The sequence below is a fragment of the Muntiacus reevesi genome, chromosome 5 (genome assembly GCF_963930625.1).
Source record: "Muntiacus reevesi chromosome 5, mMunRee1.1, whole genome shotgun sequence".
Lineage (NCBI taxonomy): Eukaryota > Metazoa > Chordata > Mammalia > Artiodactyla > Cervidae > Muntiacus > Muntiacus reevesi.
In genome coordinates, this window is record NC_089253.1 from 23,117,651 (window position 1) to 23,137,133 (window position 19,483).

Here is a 19,483-nt window from a genome sequence, read left to right on the forward strand (position 1 = left end):
TGTGTCTCCTACCCCAGACTCGTTGGGACTGGATCCACTGCAGCACTTTTAAGAGAACAGAATTCGTGGGCTCCCCGAGACTCTCTCCTCCAAATGCCCTGCGTTCCCAGCCTCAGTAATTGAAAAATACAGACCTGGCTTCCCAGTGTCCACCATGGTCCATGGCTGCAGGGATTTTTCTATCAATAGGCAGAGCACCTGGCCCATCGACAAACTGCCTGCTCCTCTATTTAGGCACTAGTTTACCCTCTCATTAAGTGCCTCTTTTCTAAGTCTCTTTTTATCTCCATTACACTGAAATCCTATAAAACCCATTTCAATTACAAATTCACCTAAGATGATGACAAAGACTAGAAAAAAAGAAAATCATGCACCACCAAGACTCTTTGGGAGGATTTAATTGAAGGGCATAAAGCCTTAAATAGTACAAATAATCTCAACTAATTTCAGCCCAAGCCAGATGACAAGGCAAGTGAGCATGAATTAAAATTACAGATAAACACGTTGGGAACAGATGTCGAAAAGAACTTTTTCTCCAACACTGAAAATCTTCAACATGCAGCAAAACCCTCCAGAGTCATTGGCAACATTCAAGATTCAATTAGAGCTGATTATGAAAGGAATAAAACCCTGAGGAGTGTCTCAAGAATTCTGGGGTGGGCCAAACGATTGTTGTGTTTTCCTGGAGCGATCCTGAGAATACATGGTCAAGTTGGCTTTTTTTTCCCCCGTTAAGTGAGAACACTAGCAATTCATGTGCAATCTTTCTGCTGGGGTTACATCCATGCTTTTATTGCTTCTTCCCAGGCAGAAGCACAGATGCTATTCCAGTACCCACTCCCCCTTCTCCACCCTCGTGGCCTTACACTTAGGTAGATGGGCTCCTGCTATAGTCATTACCTCAAGGTAATGGTGAGGATAAACAAATTTTGTGCTGCTGGCACAAACCAACCAGAGGCATCAGAGAGAAACTACAGCAGTGATTAGGGCTGTTCTGGGTGGTGCTGCTGGTGACTAAGACCTTGGATGCCAGCAATTGCAAAGTGACCTTCCCCTGCCAACATCCATTACCTTGACTCTTTTTCTGTGTGTCTCCCTACTTGTCCTGCAGTTCTGTCCCTAAAAGCCTTCTGGCTGTACCAGGAGCCCTGTGGATTTAACCACATGTCAGCTGATTACTTTTTCTTTAAAGGGTAGAAAAATTATTTACAGCATTTGTCATGACCCAAGGTTTGAAGAGGTGAGGTGTCCATGCAACGAGTCCAGACAGCAGTTCAGCTGATACAATGAACAAAGTATATCAGTCAGAGTCTGTTATTCTTAACTGGAAAGTCTTAGGTCTGATCTCCCCAAAGGGAAAAACTCAGTATTAAACTATAGTCTCCTTGAACAGAAGTGAGGGGATGGGGAAAGCTGTATCATCGTACTGTTACACAAAAAAACAGACATGACTAAATTAAAGAAAAAACACTTCATAATCAAGCCGACAAGTTATGTTTTGAGGAACCAAGTTATAAGTCCACAGAATGAGTCTTAACACTGTTCCATAGATGAGACAAAGCCTTCAGCCGGTGCCAACTACAAATTGGCACTTGCAATCCACCTCTACAAGGACTAGATCATGTGCTGCTGCTGCTGCTGCTGACCTTCAACCCCCTCTGAAAGGAGTTCAGGGTGGAGAGCAGAAATCAGGCACTCTGTGCCCTGGGAACAACTGACAGTACAGGTCTTCAGATCGTTAGATGCTTTCAGGAGTCAATTAATGAGCCCAATTCTTGTATCTCCTCTTATCTAGAAAAGCACTAAAATCCTTCATGATGACAACTGTTTCTCATGACTAGCAAACAGCTTCATGAGACTAGTAGAAACCTTCCGGAAAAACATATGCATTTTACTCCCCCTTCACCAAAATCACATACATAGTGACCTATCCACCCTGCCTCTTTGGAGCAGGTTCTCAGAGTTATCTGAGGTGCTGCATTCTGGGCTGCAGTCCTCACTTTGCCCCAAATAAAACTTAAATTGCAACATTTATGTTGTGCATTTTTTAAAGTCGACACTGGTACTAAAAGTAATTTCATTCAAGGTCATCGGTGTGAAAATGACAGGATCATTCTAAATGCTATGAACATATCTTCATCCCCATTTTTCTCCTACAATTACAGAAACAATTCATAAAATGTGGTCATTAAAACAAGCATTATTATTTAAAAGTTGGATAGCTTTATGGATTTGATTTAATCAGTCAACTGGGGCAGCGGCGGGGGGGCGGGTCAGAAAGGAAAAACACCCTCTCTGCCTTCTCAAATTTCAGTCCAAGCCTAATGAAAATAAACCTTGGAGAAAGTCAGTCTCCAAGCAGGCATGAGGAAGATTTTGACTCAGACTTCTGAGGAATGTTACTGAGCAGTGATTTCCCTCAGACTAATGACCTGACATTCCTAGTAAGACAGAGAGCGATGATAAATATGATAATTGAAGGGCCGTCAGTGCAGGTTTTGAAAGAGGGAATAGCCACGTCTGTGTCTGTAATCAATACCATCAGGGTGGCAGAAACCACACAGCTGAAATCACACCACACCAATGTGCTCAACCCTGAAATACAAATTTCAGGTCACGGGAGTCCCAGCTCTCTGCTTGCTCACTACCTGCCAATCAAAAGACTTTCAAATCCACAAAGCAAATGGAACAGCCCTTCCATATGCAGGACAGAAATGACTTTACATAGAAATTGAATGTTTCTCACCTTTTCATTACTTTCTGTTTTTGAGAGGGGCAAGGAGGAGGGGGGAGAGGAGAACTGAATAACATGCCTTCAAAGAGGCCCACCAGGCTTTCCTCATCTTGTCAGAAGCAAAATTGTCCAACCGCACCCCCCCCTGCCACACCCCATTTATCTTTCAAGACAGAAACAAGAACACAGAGGAAAAGGTAAAAGACAAACAGAAATCAAAGGGGAAAAATATTTCCCAGAGTATTGTGAGAGAACCTTAGGTTACTTCCAAGGATGCTCTTGGGAAATAAATTGAAAGTAAGAGATAGTAACATTCATGGGCAGTACAGGTCAAGACAATGGACATTTGAGCTCATCTGGATGAACTTTTGTTCATCATATAAATTTTATATTTTTATGAAAAAGAACACCCACCGCCCAAAAATCCTTTTCATTTTCTGACTGTCTAATGTGCAGAATAAGCCTAAGTATGTGTACAAGTGGACGAAATGTTCTGGGTTCCTCTCTTGTAATGGGTCAGTGGGGAAGGGGCTAATGACAGTAAATGGTGCTGAAAAGGGCTTCAGTCAAAAATAATGCTTTTCTCATTTCAGGGTCTGAATTCTGAGATTGGCATAAGTAGAAGAATCCTAAGAGAATCCATATGCCCAAATGGTTTCACTCAACCTGCTCCCCAGGAAAAAGACCTCCCCACCCTATCTTTTCTGAAGAAGTGCTCTGGTTCCTTTAAAACACAGACTTGTCAAGGGACATAAATAACTCCCTCACTCACAGACGCAGACATCTCCAAAAAAAACACGATCAGCTGCCAAATAAAGGAGCTGATAGTATTCTGGCTGAGAAGGAAGCAGGTGGGAGAAAGAAGAAAATCCTTAATGGTACAAACTGGCTGTGGCTATGATCTCATCTAGGAAGCCCTACTCCTGCCTCCCACTTTCCCTCAAAGCTGAGTCAGCCACCCGGTCGCTAGCAACAGAAGCCTTGAATGAGTCAACTTTTCAAAGAGATGTCATCTCTCTCAGCATCTTCACTGGTTCAAAAAAAAAAAAAAGTATCTGCTTTTCTGCAAAGAGTGAGCATAAGCAGCGGCACTTGGTCTATTGTAAATTAGGTCAGAGCAATGAAAATCTTCTTGACTTTCTGTGGGATAATCAATGAGCCCGCTCTAATGAAACCATAAATCAGAAAAGAATTTACATAAACTGAGTCCCACTTGGCACCTCAACAAATAGCATGTGATGGATTTTGCATTAAATTGTAAGAGCTACCTAACAACCCAATCAGTTACCAATAAATGTATCCCTCTGAAATTTCCAGTCAATCTTTAGTCTTTCTAAAGCATCCCAGCTGCAAATACACATGTAGGCAAGAAAGCAGATAAATCAGAGGAGATCCTCTGATGGCACACCACGAATTCTAACAGCCGTTCGTGGCTGTCCGTATATTAAGGTTTCCTGGGAATTTTACCAAAAGATAACTCTCTTATGACTAACCACAAAGAGAAATCTCAGCCTCAGCTGAAAACATGCCATGATCAGATACTTTTATATATCAGAAGGAACTAGAGGAGGGGTCAGCAAATGACGAGCTGCCACCTGTTTCTCAAAATAAACATTTAATGAAACACAACCACTAAATTGTGTATTTACCTATTGCCTAGTGGCTCAGCAGTAAAGAATCTACCTGAGATGCAGGAGTCACGGGTTCAACCCCTGGGTCAGGAAGATCCCCTGGAGGAGGGAATGGCAACCCACTCCAGTAATCTTGCCTGGAGAATCCCATGGACAAGGAGCTTGGTGGGTTACGGTCCCTGGAGTAGCAAAGAGTTGGATGCAACTGAGCAACTGAGTATGCACATTGCCTATGCTGCTTTGGCAATACAAGAGCAGGGATGAGTGGTTGCTATGGAAACCTTCTGACCCCACCAAAACCTGTGGCCCTTTGCAGAAACTATCTGTCAATGCTTATGCTAGAGAAAAGATGTAAAAAAGTAAAATATGATATAACCTGAACTAAACTGCTATGCTCCTGGGTTCTTAACTCTTTTCTGAGGTAAATCAAAAAGACTGTAATATGTCTCACTGGATATGTGAGAATGTGGAGAAGACTTTGTGGTGGGTAGAAGTTCAAAATAAAAGCTATTAGTTTAACTGAACTTGTTTTGTAAGATTTGAGTACATTTTAGATTCTACTAAACTATTTAATTCTTCCTGGGTGAGACGTTTCAGAGAAGAAGTAATATTTGATTCAGTTGACTTGAAGAAATAAGAATAAATTTGGAAAAGAGAAGAATCCCATCAAGAGGAAGGAAAACCATTTCTGCTCAAGAATTAATTAGCGACAGAACAGACTTTTGAACTCTGGGGGAGAACGTGAGGGTGGGATGTTTTGAAAGAACAGCATGTATATTATCTATGGTGAAACGGACCACCAGCCCAGGTGGGATACATGAGTCAGGTGCTCGGGCCTGGTGCACTGGGAGGACCCTGAGGAGTCGGGTGGGGAGGGAGGTGGGAGGGGGGATCGGGATGGGGAATACATGTAACTATATGGCTGATTCATGTCAATGTATGACAAAACCCACTGAAATGTTGTAAAGTGATTGGCCTCCAACTAATAAAATAATATTAAAAAAAAAAAAAAAAAAAGAATTAATTAGCGGTTAAGTGTTACTTAGTTGAAGCCTATTTTCCTTGCAGGAAGTAAAGTTATATATAAATCTATGAGTAAGGATTCAATATATGTCACCCTCTGGCAGAAAAGGGAATTAGCCCATGGAAAAAGCTTAAAAGAATTCCTTCCAAACCCACTCATAAGGGAAATGTAATAATAATGATAATAGTTATTAATATAATAATAGCCATTATTACAGGAAATGTTATCATTGTAGGAACCATTATTTATTGAATATTTATCAAGCACTAGTCATAATGCTAGATGTTTATACATTATCCTATTTAATCCCCACAACCATCCTATGAAGCACATAGATTATATCCTCCTTTTTCAACTGATAAGACTATAACCGAGGGCAATATATAGGATAAATACATTTCTGAGCAACAGAGTTTTGGACTCATGTTATTATTATAATCACACTAGTCATTAAAACTTCCCCCCAAACCCACCTCCACCCAAAGCCCCATCGCCAAGCCCTCTTACCTCTGCAGACACTGCAGCACTGATTCTCCGGGAGAATGTGATCCTTTTCTGAGCAGTTCAAAAGAGGGCATGCTTCCGTAATTTTTACTAAAACTCCACCCTGCAAGCCAAGTAATCAGGAAACAAAACAATGTTCATATTTTGAGTTGATGATCCAAACATACAATGCTCATTGTTAAAAGCCTGTGGTGATAACAACCTACAGTAATTAACAGTACTCGCAGGAATTCTACCATAATGCAAAGTCACAAATTAAATTGATAAGACTCCTGGAAGAGAGGGCAAATTTCCCTTTCTATAACAAAACAGCCTCAATTTCAACAAATGAGGTGGGGGTTTTTCTGTTTTGTTTTCATTTTAACAAATGGTTGTTGAGTATCTTCTGTGCAGCAGAATGTCACTGACAAGGCAGAGCTGATAAATTTTCAACAACTGACTGTTGGATGGGGGAACCCTAAAGTTAGCATTGGCTGATTTCTGTCATATAAACACCCTGACATTGTGAACCATTAACACTATATCACTGATTGCAAAGTTGGGAGCTCTCATGAGCTTTTATGAGACAGTTCAAGACTGCACTGGATCACAAGTACTGTGAACCCAAAGATTAAAAAGACATCGTCCTTGCCCTTGATAAAAACTTAAACTAGAAACCATAATAAAATACAGTAAGTCCTAAAAAAAAAAAAAAGTGCTCTAATCACGGTATGGCAACGTATCATTTACTCAATATTAAAGGAAATCAACCATGAATATTCACTGCAAGGACTGCAGCTGAAGCTCCAATACTTTGGCCACCTAATACAAAGAATTAACGTATTGGAAATGCCCTGATGCTGGGAAAGATGGAAGGCAAAACAGAAGATGAGATGGTTAGATAGCATCACCAACTCAATGGACATGAGACTGTCCACAAACTCCAGGAGACGGTGAAGGACAGAGGAGCCTGATGTGCTACAGTCTGTGGGGTAGCAAAAAGTCAGACACATTAGTGACTGAACAAGAACAACAAATACATCATAGGAGAATAATTAATTCCACCAAAGTGGGAAGAAATTATGAAGAAGATGCCACATTTGAAGAAACTAAATAATGGAATAAGAAAGAAAACAGTTTCCCAGCAGAGGAAACAGACAAGAATCAAAGTATACAGGCATTGAATTAAAAGTGGGTCAGTTAGATGAACACTAAATTCTCCCTAGAAATAAATAAAACCACTTACAAAAAAATTTTAAATATTTGGCAGGTGCATCTTATGATCCTATTTCAACAAAGGTCCTCTTTGTTGACATCACTAGTATCTATATTTAGTTTCACTCTGAATATTTAAAATTACTTCAATAATTACTCTAAAAGGCAGGATTTGAGAGCCCCTTATTTAATCTAAAATGTTCAGTTATTTTTTGTTCTCCCATTCTTAAAAGCATGGTTAAGTCAACCAAGAAGCAGCTCAAGGAGGGTGGGTCTCATTTAAGGCCGAAAGGTAATTCTCAACACAGATGGGGAGAATAAGATGGTGTTGAGCCACCAGAAAGAATGGGGGAGATTCTGAGTTTTCTATCTCTAACAGATGACTGTCATTCCAGTGGGCCCAGAATTCCCTGGTTTGGCCGGAACACCCATTCTATCAGGCACATCAACTCTAAAATATGAACATAAACATAACTTTAAATGTCAAATCTAAATTTAATTTCCAAGCACTGATCATATGGATTACTGGAACCATGGTTTCCTCTCCTTTCTCATAAATTTCAAAGAGCCCAGGCAGCCCAACCTCTACTACTCCTTCTGGTGTCCTTTGACCCTTTTCCTCTTCATTTCTTGATCTGTCCCAAGGCATCTAGATCTCATGTTTTTCTCCTGTCTTAAAATCGGCCCTAAGATTCTGAGAATCAACCCTGCTATTCAATCACAGTCCCCATTTCAGCTCTATTCCGTTCTCACCCTTCAACCCAGGCCACGCTGGATCACACCTGGCCTCAACAGCCAGCACCAGTCTAAAGGCAGTTTGTCTGCCAGTTGTATCTCAGTTTCTACAACAGGGAGTCAAATCAACTGTTACAAGCCAACAGATGTTAATAGCCTTGCTATCAGCAGCACTGAGTTGAATGCAAGGGAAAACACAACGCTTAAGTATGTACCATTGTTGCCTCTACTTCCATCCGTCAATATTAATATATTTATTCATTATCTACTGCCTTCCCTGGGGGCTCAATGGTAAAGAACACACCTGCCAATGTAGGAGACATAGGTTTGATCCCTGGGTCAGGAAGACTCCCTGGCGGAAGAAATGGCAACCCACACCAGTATTCTTGCCTGGGAAATCCCACGGACAGAGGAGCCTGGCGGGTTGAAGTCCACGGGGTCCCTGAGCATGGATGCACCGCCTCCTTGCACAGACAAGAAGGGCAAACTCTGCTGGATCCGTTTAATCAGTTCACCGTGCCCATCCCTTGCCTTGGCTCATCTCTCCACCTTCAGAGGCTCCCTGAGGGCACTGGAACCTCTTCTCAGGGAGCCAGAAGTTACCTCCAAGTTCCACATCCTCAACCCCCACAGCCCAAAGCACTGGAGGTTCTTCAGAGGGAGACAATGGCTGGGGTAACATTTACGCTCCAGAACCCCACCAGAATCAGGGTGCCTCTAACCTTTCACCTAAAATTGCACCTTTGCTCAATTTCCTACCTGCCCTAGCCTGAATCCCCCACACCCTTACTGCTTCCTCCCAGGAGCACTGCCTTAATAAATCGCTTGTACTTAATCCTGAGCTCAGGGTCTGCTTCTGGCTGAATCTAAACTAAGACGGTAAGATAAATTTCACTCTCACTGTCAAAAAATTAAACTGTTAAAAGAGATTATCTGTAGGTGGTGAGATTCTGGAGTGATTTTGTTTTACTTTCTTATACATCCTTCCTCTAAATTCCAAATTTTTATATCTTGAGTATATATTTGCTTTTATTTTAAAAAGCAATATTATAACTGCTACAGAGGCTTTTTAAAAATAATCACTCATGAAAGGTTCTTTTTTATATATAAAAATTTGCTTTGACTGCTGATTAAATCAGTCAACAATTCCAAAAAACCTTCAATGTACTTAATGAGTAAGATCATAGTTCCAAATGTTCAAATAGAGATAAAAACCCTTTGCTTGAATTTGAAAATAATATGCACTGTGACTCTAGTAACATAAGTGCCACCATATCCATTCAGTTCAGCCACACAATTTGGTATACACCTTTAACTTTATTTTCATACTCTAATAAGCATCTGATTAATAAATAAATCCTCCTGATTGTGGTAGGTTATTTTATGACCTTTGCAACTCAGCATTGGTGGGGAAATATAATTCATCCATTCTTTCTCATTTAGAGTGACTGTCACCATGTCACTGATCAAATATAAACACTTCCAAGCTCTTTACTAATAACTATGCTTAAACTTGAATTTCTAATAACATACAGAACTCACATCTTTAAGGGAAAAAAAAAAACTTTTACTAGCCTAAAAAGTGTTTCAGGGCAATACTGCACAAAGCTGACTGAGATTGCTAGGAGAGTTTATTCATCTTGATTTAAAAAACAACAGGGGAAAAAAACAAACAAATAAACAAACACAGTATGTTAACTTCTGAAATCACTTGGTGAAAATCTTTAAAACAAAACTTAGTTTCTTATCTAACTGGTAGTGCTGAAGCTTTGAAATGATCCCAGGAAAATGAAACGCATGGACTGCCAGGCAGCCTTTTGTCAACTAGGGATCTGCATTTGAGCCACAGAACACAAGAAATTATTTGAGTAATTATTTGCTCAATTCTCCCAAGGATACCACTGACACAGTACCATTTTAGATGTCTAGGAAAGAAGTTAATTCATCACATACAACAGGTACCTTAGGGCATTAGGGCTTAAATCTTGCAAAAGGCTGTCCGAGAGAGACCGGAGGCGCTCCCCTCCTAGACCCATCACCCTCTTTCCCTCCTGACAACATCCATTAAATGTGTACCAAAGCTCTTCTCTGGCCTTTTATAAATGCTACCCTTTATCAAGGGAATCAATGAGCCATACCCTGACCAATCTGGTATTCTCAAATAGACTGAAAGTGATCATTCAATCTTTCTAAATCTACTTTTTTACAATTCAAAAATGAGAATTACTTCCAAGTAAATCTAACACCATCAGGACTAGCAGTAGAGAGGCTAAGAGAGGAGCCTGGAGATTCAGACCACACAGTTGAGAAACCAGCTGGTTCCCTTACTAGCTATGGGACTTTGCTCCCATGTGCCTCAATTTCCTCATCTGTAAAGCGGGAACGACAATGCTACCCACCCCATAGGGTTATTATGAAGTTTTATTAAACAAAGTGTCAAAGGTTTTAAATAGTGTTTAGAAAATACTAAGTCCTCAGGAGATGTTAAGTGTAATTGTCAGTGATGCTTCTCTTTGTGCGTAATTAAGTAGTAGATAACGATAGAAAGACAATAAATGAAGAAAGCCGAGGATTTTTAATAGAGGATGAAACCATTCACAGGCGCATATACCACATGTGCAAAGAGAATAACCTGTCTGCCCCAACTTCTTCCTAAGTTGTAAAAAAAAATAAGAAAGCGAAAAGCAGTAAAAGATGAAGCAGACAGGGTGAATACCTACAGTGTGCGAATCACAACGCTAAGTGCCCATCCAGTACACTGGCATTTAAACCCACACCCGTCTCTTCGAAGGGTCTCCAACAGTGTCTGCCCCGAGTCTCTCTGATGATAGCAGAGACTGAATCACACTTGTGACCCTTGTCAAGATCACCCGCTACTTGTGCGCAGTATGTGAAGGGGGCTGCTGGCTGTGAGTGACAGCTACAGGCTGGATGCTGGGACCGTCAGCTGCGTGGGTAAAATTGCTCTAGTCATCCCGGCTTCCCTTGAGGGGGAAGAAAAACGTCAGGGTGTTAGAATCTACATCATCTTCTCTCCCCGCAAAGTGAGGCAATCTGCAGGGAATATGACACACGTCTCCTATTCAGGATGCACAAGTACGGTCGTGTGGAATAAGAAGAGCTCACACGTGTTGAGGGCTTACTTTGCACCAGCCAAGCTCATCACACGCTTTATCTCATCTGATCCACTCAACACCCCGCATGGTAAGATGCCAACCCCAGGTCAGGGCCCAGCCACCCACCCACCCCTAGATCTGGACGCTTCCATGGCTGACTGAGACACCACGGAGCCCTCACTGTCACACCGTCCTTGCCTCTGCTGCAGAATAAGGAGGCCGCCACACGGAGCCCACTGTCCCAGAAGGACCACAGCTGTATACCCACCAGACGGCCTCGACCCTCGGAATCGCTGCCATTCCCAGAGGCAGCCAAGAAAGCGTGAATGGAAAACACAATAGAGAAGTTCAAGGGACTTAGCCCCTGCAGTAGAGTCTGGTCAGTGAGAGGCAGGACATAGGAAACAGCCTCCCCAGAAACTCCCCATAAAGAACTAGATTTGAGCTCCCCAAGAGTTTCTGTGGGTCTCTAAATGCCTCCCTCTCCTCAACCTTTCAAATACATCCGTTTCTTTTTGCCAGCGATACGACAAAAAGCCAATGAAATGCCGTAAATGTGACAAAACACACATGAAATGCTTGGAAAGCGGGTCTATTCTGAGACATGTGGTTCCAGCCAGCCTCCCTGAAGATGCCCCACAGAACCAGCCATGCCTCGCTGTGGGGCTGCGGCTGCTCGGGAAGGCACCCCCTTGTATCTGCTCCCCTCTCTCCCATCTTTCCCTCTGTCTCTCACTCCCACGATCTAGGACAGCATCTCACCCAAGTAACTGCCTGGCTAGCTCCCCCCTTCATCCAGCAGACCTCCTCAGAGAGGTCTTCCCAGACCACCTCAAAGCTCTCTCTCCCTTTAACCTGCTCTGTATTTTTATAGAATTTGACATCAGAGTTGACCCTTAGAATAATGCAGGAGTCAGGGACACCAACCCTCCACACCATCTAAAATTGACACATAATTTATAGTCAACCCTCTGTATCTGTGTATCCATGGTTTTGCATCCAGGGATTCAATCAAGCACAGATAGTGTAGCATCACAGTATTTACTACTGGAAAAGTGGACCTGAACAGTTCAAACATGTGTTGTTCAAGGCTCAGCTCTATCTTGTATATCTATTTGTTTGTATCTTACTGCCTATCTCCCCACCAGACTGCAAATTCTCTAAAGACAAGGGCTTTGTTTTGTTCACTGTTGTTCAACCAGAATCTAACAGCATGCCGATAAGCAGCACTTGCTCACTGCATGTTTGTTGAATGATTTACTGAATGAGATCTATGGTTCCACAAATCTAACCTCGAGAAATACATGAGAGGGGGCAGGCAGGAGACAGGCATTTTCGAACCCTGTCTCAGACACTTAGAAGTAGAGGTAGCACTATCCACAGCTCATATCACAGACTAACTGCCCCAACACCTAATCAAAACCTTTCCCCAGAGCCAGCAGACAAGCTCCCTGACTCATGGTAGCTGCCAGATCCATTCCCCTTCTCACTTCCTTCCCTTACCATCTTTCCCAAGACCACGTGATCCACAGCTGACCACAGGCTAACCACACAATGACAGTAGCTGAGAACTCCCCATCCTGGACTCCAGCCCAATGAAAGTCTTTCCCCGCCTTGGGCCAATATGGTCCATTTCAGAACCCTACCTAAAGCCCACATCTCCTTCCCAACAAGTAATGAGGACCATAAGATTGAAACTTACTCTGCATTCCCGACAGCTCTTGCTTAAAATCCGCTGGCCTTCTGCGAGGACTTTTCCTCCATAGATACATTTTGCTGTAATAAAACAGAAAAGCAGATCAGGTAGACATACTACGGAACAAAATGACCTCCAAGGCACTGTCCAACTCCAAGAGAGTCCACAGAACATAAATACTCTAAGCAACACAAATCTCTGTACATGTCTAGAGCAAGACATGAAAATAGTATGGGAATAACTACTGAATCCCCTATCAGACTGTCATCTTGATTATGTTTGCCATGAGTCCTTCACACCAAGATTATACAACTATTTCCTTGCTGTAGTTGCTGAAGGACTAGAGAATGAATTGCTGAGGTCAGTGTTAAAACAAGGAAGAAATGGTTGTCATCACCATGGAGTACAAAAGCAGTAGCTTTGATTCAGCTACTCCAGCCATAAAATGAGTGACTGGGTGAAAAGGAACTCACATACATTCCTTTCATCAGGACCTCAGTCACTATGCAGAAGAACCCATTTTTCCCCTTTGTAATCATATAAAGCACATGTCGTCAGCTTATCTGTTCCCAAGAAGTTCAGAAAAGAAACACGAGTTTGTACAATGCTATATCAATGCACTAGAGAGATTGCCTTTGGAAAGGTGAGCGTAACAGGCTAATAAGGAAGGGAGGGAGGAGAGATGGGTCTTGGAAAAAAAAGTTAACAGAGAAGCATAAATGCTGACCCACTTTTAAGCAACTGCAGAATATGTTTAATTTTATATGATCCTAATGTGTCTCTGTCAAATTCTCCAGTCACATCAACAGGAACAAGGAAGCAACACCCTTGTGTTGTAGAAAGTGCTACTTACCAGCAGGCTGTTAGATTCTGGGTGAACAATACCCCCTCCCCTGCACAATGAGGATCCTTCCAGCCCTGCTCCTCAGGGGAAGAAAAACTGAAGACGAGCACTCTAAGAGATCTCCACCACTAATTCACTGTCTTAACAATACCACCGCATCTCTCAGAGACTCCATTTCTGTATCTGCTAAAAATAGGTAAATTCAATTTGATAGTTTCTTAGTTCTACCATCTTCAGACTCATGGAATGTTCAGGTAGATAGGCACCTTAGCAAATAACTCATGCAACTCCTTCTTTTTGACCACAGGAAGAGGAAAGTTCAGAAACGTTACTTTACTTGACATCGTGATCCCACAGCAGATACTGTGGTAGGCAACCCAGATCTCCCTTCACGGCCAAAGGTCACATTCCTGAAACTGTCGTGATAGGTGATGACCAACAGCTCTCAGCTGAACAGTGATTGCAGGTGTGCCCTTGTGCAAAGTCAAGAGCCCTTCCCAGGGCAGCCCACATCCAATGGGTGGTTGATGAAGGTATTGCAAAGTCTGAAGGTCTTCCAGCTCCAGAATTTCTTGAGGAATGACTGAGGCATTTGTTGTAACTACATTGCAGTTCAACCTCTCCCGCCCAATTCTGTCTCTTTCACTATCTCACTCCCACCCTAGAACTGATCTTGAACTTCCTAATAAAGTACAACCAAATCTCCATTTCAGAATCTGTTTCCTCTAAGAACTTGCCCTACAACAACACATACCTGACTCAAATCTGTGCGTCTCTAGTATCTGCTTTCAGTGAATGGCACTAGTATCCACCCCAGCCCCCCACCCACACCCCACGACATGGGGTCCTTCAAACCCCTCTCTTTCCTCAACCCCATGTCCAATCAGTATTCAAATCCCAGCCAGGCCTCCTCTTCAAGTTTCTCAAGTCAACCAATTTCTCTCCATCCCCATCACCTGCCCCCAGCTGTCATCTTCACTCAAACCATCCCTCCTCTTTAGTGGAGTAGAAAACTTCCTAACCTGTCTTCCATGTTCTGGTCTAATCTTACCCAGTTCTTCCCCATACAACCATCAGACATATTTTAAGTACAGATAGGAGGCTCTGCTTCAAAACCATTATGAATTGCTCACGCCCTCAGAATTTAATTCAAATTCCTGAAGGCAGCATGCACGGCCATCCCTGCAGTTCTTCCTTATCCCTTAGGTTTCACCAATTCCTTCTCGCTCACCCTCCCTCTGAAACTGCCAAACACTCCACCTCCACTGAGACTCCAGCCACGCTCTCTTCTGTTTCGGGATTTGCACACACTGCTTTCTTCTCCAGAACACTCAGCCCCATGCACCTGTTGCTGGTAACCTTCTGTCCTATACACCCATCAATTTCACCTTAATCCTGACATCCCCCTAAAAAGCTTTTTTTAATTTTTTTAACCTCAAGCACTGGAGAACCGTCCTCATCCTGTGCTTCTCTGGTACCCTGGACCTCGCCCTAACAGAACATATATCACATTTTATCTCTGTTGCCCCAATGAGGGTAGGATCTATGTCTATTCATAATTTTATCCCTAGCCCCAAGCTCCATGCCTCTCTGGGCTTAATGTTAGTAACAATAATTTTAGAATTAATGAGCCTCCTAAGTAGCAAAAAAAGAGGCATTTGCTGATTCCCAGATGAGAGTTCTTCCTGCTATTCAATGCTATTCCAAACATTAAAAACAGATACTAAGGTTTTCAGAGCAAAACCAACTACAAAGTAGAAAACCAATACAATTTTCTAGATAACTCCCTTCCTTGCCTCATTAAAACAATTATCCCTGAACATCTTTTATGCCTCAATTTTCTAGATAAATCAGTTGCCTCTGATTCATTGGTCCTAATGAGGATGTGGATTCCCAAATGTGCTTACATGGGGAGACCACACTTCCAAGGGCCTGAAATTCCTGCCTAATAAACTCCCACGCTCCCAAACGCAGCTGCTGCCAACTTGGCAAGATGGCTCACTCCAGTGACAGTCGTGCTAAATACACTGCTGTCAAACCTGCCATCTGCTCCTTGGCCCAGGCTGGGACACAAAGACAAGACCTCCCTTCTCATTTTGCACCTTGCCACTGCCACGAGGCTATGATCACACTTAGTGCCCTGCCTGAAGACATTCGCCTGATTTCTCTTGTCCTCTAATCGACACTCATCCCAGATCTTCGATCTGAACACAGGAGTGTCTTACAGCTCACATGCAAACCACACATGGGGACACATCCATCCCTCAAATTTACAGATCTAGTGTAAAAACTAAGTATCCACTGAACTTCCTGTCTTTACACATACATGCACATGCCTGCTAAGTCATGTACGACTCTCTGCCACTCCACAGACTGTAGCCTGCCAGGCTCCAATGTCCGTGGGATTTTCCAGGCAAGAATACTGGAGTGGGTTGCCATTTCCTTTTCCAGAGGATCTTCCTGACCCAGGGATCAAGCCCAAGTCTCCCGCATTGCAGGTATGTTTTTTACCATTGAGCCACCATCCTCACATAAAGGGGCTGCAAAAGACAGGATGGCTGATGTGCTTCAGCCATTCACAACCTTGGCACCAACACAAGATGTGTACATGATTATGATATCAAAAAGTATCTACGGAATTAGCTTAGGACAGTTGAGCATCACCACTGAGATCACGAGAATTTCCCCTGCTTTCTCATCTTTCCCCACTTCTCTGATGGTGCCCCTCCTTCCCCCGCTGTATCCCTAACACCTGTCCTCACTATCCAACTTCTTGACCTACCGCCGAAAGGCTTATTTTTGACGTCTGAGGAAATTCAAACAGAAGGTGAGTCAGGCTCCGATGCCTGTGGCTGGGGCATTTGGGACTCTGTTCCAACAGCTCTTGGTATGAGTGGAAATGAAAATGGATACCTGAAGCCCTTCACACCACACTGGGGACATGCAAACAAGACTATTTCACAGTGTCTGACCACGAAATTGAAACCCCGCACCAACACACATTTCTTCATGATGTCAGAAACAAATGTACTGGGGGTTTAGAGAAATAGGCAGCTGTATCTTTTTGCACCCAGACACCAGGCCCTTCAAATTCGAACCTGATTTCCCTAGTGCAGTGCATGGACACTTTTTGCCATTTGGGTGCACACCAACTAAACAACTGACAAGCATCACGTGGCACTGCTGTCAGATGCGGACGTGAGGTTGCTCTGTCTTTATTTAGATATTTGCACCCTGCACACACACTACCATCCCTTGGCACTCGGCGGCTAAGAACATCAAAATCAACACTCCGTGTTGTTGCACTTTAAAGGAAAGCGGCAGATCAGAAAGTCTAAACACCCAAAGAGCCAACCTCACTCGTTCACAGACCTGGCTTCAGATACTGCTTCTCGGAGCAAGACACCCACATCAAACCGATTCTCTTTCAGGCATCTCCAACATTTCTGAAACCATTTCTTCCACCTGCTTTATTTCTGTTAATCATACTAGGAGTCTCCCATGCACTCTTGTTCAAAACCTGGCAAATTCTGACTTATAGATGCTCTGTCTCTGATTCAGTTATCTCAAAAAAAAAAAAAAAATGCTTACGGAGTACCTACCATGGGCCAGGTCCTTTGGCTATCACTCACACTGATCCTTCTTCTTTTCATCTCTCCAGGCAGTGCCTGTCAACTGGCTTCATCACCTTTACCTGCAGAATGCCTGAATCCCACACTCAGCTCCCTGTCTGCAGCTCTCCCCATGAAGTGACTTTTGTCAAAGCATTTCTTTGATTATGCCACAACCCTGCTGCAAAATCTTGCTTTTGAGCCCCCAGATAAATGCTGTGTTTACCTCATGATTCTGTATCTGCAATCCCCCTTGACAGTGTGTTCTTACCTACCTCGTCCACATGGAAAACTCCTATTCGTCTGTCCATACCCTACTCAGCTGTGCCTTCCCTCTTCCACCTCTGCATTTCACATAGCATGCATGCTGCACAATACTCCTATAATGAGATGGTGCAAATATCTCCCTGGATAGCATGCGGTGGAGGAGACAGTTAAAAGCATCATCTCTGGAGCCAGATGGCCTGAGTTTTATTTTGGTTCAGCCAAGGCTGAGAGACCTTGGAAAAGTTAGTCCTCCTCTCTGGGTTTCACTTCCTCATCTATAAGATAGGGATCATAGTGGAACCAATGCCCTGGGGTTGTTGGAAGAATTACATGAATTAATGACCATAAGAAGGCTTAAAACAGTGTCTGACATAGAATGAATGATCCACTTTTCCCCACTGCTATGCCCAGAGATAAGAACAGAGGTGGGAGAAGAACTTCAATAAGGATAACTAAAGGAATTCAATGAAATATGAACACCATCATTCATCCCCTGAAACACCTTTGCAGCTTATTTCTACTTCTCACCAACAGAAACCCTCTACTATCAAATAGACTATCTCCCTCTCCTTCTACGACTTCTTTTCCTTTCAAATACTGTTGTGGAAAGCTCAAGATTTCCTCTCCATCCTTTCCCTTCTTTCTCAGCTCTGATAGCTCCCCCAAATCTCTCCAAAAGAATACCAATTCTTACTTCATGCTATATGACATATTTTAGGTCCATCCACATCTCTACAAATGATCCAATTTCATTTCTTTGTACAACTGAGTAATATTTCATTGTGCATATGGACCACATCTTCTTTGTCTGTCCCTCTGTTGATGGCCATTGAGGTTGCTTCCATGTCCTGGATATTGTAAACAGTGCTGCAATGAACATTGGGCCCAGGGAACTCTGCTTGATGCACTGTGGGGATCTGAATTGGGAGAAACTCCAAAAGGGAGAGGATATATATCTAGGGGCTGCAAAAGACATCAACACAATGGCTGATATACGTATATATATGGCTGATTCATTCTGCTGTGTGGTAGAAAGACAACACTATAAAACAATTATACTCTGAAAAAGTTAACCACATACACAAAAAAGATTCTAGGACACCACTACCCAGAGACTCTGATTTAGTAGGTCAGAGTGGGTCCCTAGGAGCCTCAAGAAGGTATCTCAAGAAGTTCACTAGGGTGATTCTAATGAGTAGCTAGGTATGTTCAATTCCTTACTTAGAGCAAACACCCAAGAAATGTTTGAGGGATGAAACTCCTGCACCACTTTCTGGACTTCCATGCCCACAGCTAAGGAATCTAGAAGGCTCTCTGGAGTTTACCTTGATGTATTCCAAAAAGATGAAGAGCCTAGTATCAGGAATTATGAAAACTCCCTTGGTCTTGGAGATGGCCTGATTTGTTGGGCCTTTTAATCACAACAAAAGGACAAAGTACTTTTTTCAGGAAATGAGTTGAGATATGAACACTTAGACCAAGTTCTTTCCTGTTTCCACATGGATGCCCTCATCTGTAAGCACTGCAGCTCCTGAAGCCATGACAAGAGGACAAACATTTGGTAAGTGAGCAGATGAAACAATCTGCTTTCATGTATCGGCTCTTGAATCAAATCAGTGCTTTTTCTCAGAGACCCTAGGACACTACCCCACCCAAACCCAGAGAGGAGCGTAGGAAATTTTATCTGAAAGGGACAACTAAAGGAAGTATATTCCATCCTTTATCTGATGTGAAGATATCTGAAAACTTCTCTGTATTTTTGAATTAGAGTTTTCATCCTTTATATATATATTATATATATATAAACATTATATATATATTATATATATTAACATCATATGTATATATATACTATATATATATATATTTGCACCCTGCAGTACATGCTTTATATATATATATATATATATATATGCACCCAGGAGTGGAATTGCTGGGTGCATATGATAACTGAGTAGTGTTCTTAATCATTTATTTGTATTACCATCTTATTAAACATCTTAAACTACTGATCAGAGTTGTGGAGAAAATTTGTACTACCTAGCTAAATGGTCATCAATTCCAAACAAAGGCAAAAAACATACTGTAGTTTAGCTAGCTCATTTATCAGCATCTTGGTACAATCAG

The 19,483-nt window shown here is 42.4% G+C and overlaps 1 protein-coding gene across 2 annotated transcripts in view; it reads right to left on the reverse strand.

Annotated features, from left to right (window-relative positions):
- Window positions 1-19,483, reverse strand: part of NELL1 (neural EGFL like 1) — a 994,502-nt gene that overhangs the window by 712,844 nt on the left and 262,175 nt on the right. For both annotated transcript variants that reach the window (XM_065936472.1, XM_065936471.1), the window contains exons 10-11: window positions 12,641-12,714; window positions 5,897-5,996 (exon numbers count right to left, since the gene is read on the reverse strand). In XM_065936472.1, the coding sequence (XP_065792544.1) occupies window positions 5,897-5,996; window positions 12,641-12,714 (174 nt within the window). The remainder of the gene's footprint in view (window positions 1-5,896; window positions 5,997-12,640; window positions 12,715-19,483) is intronic.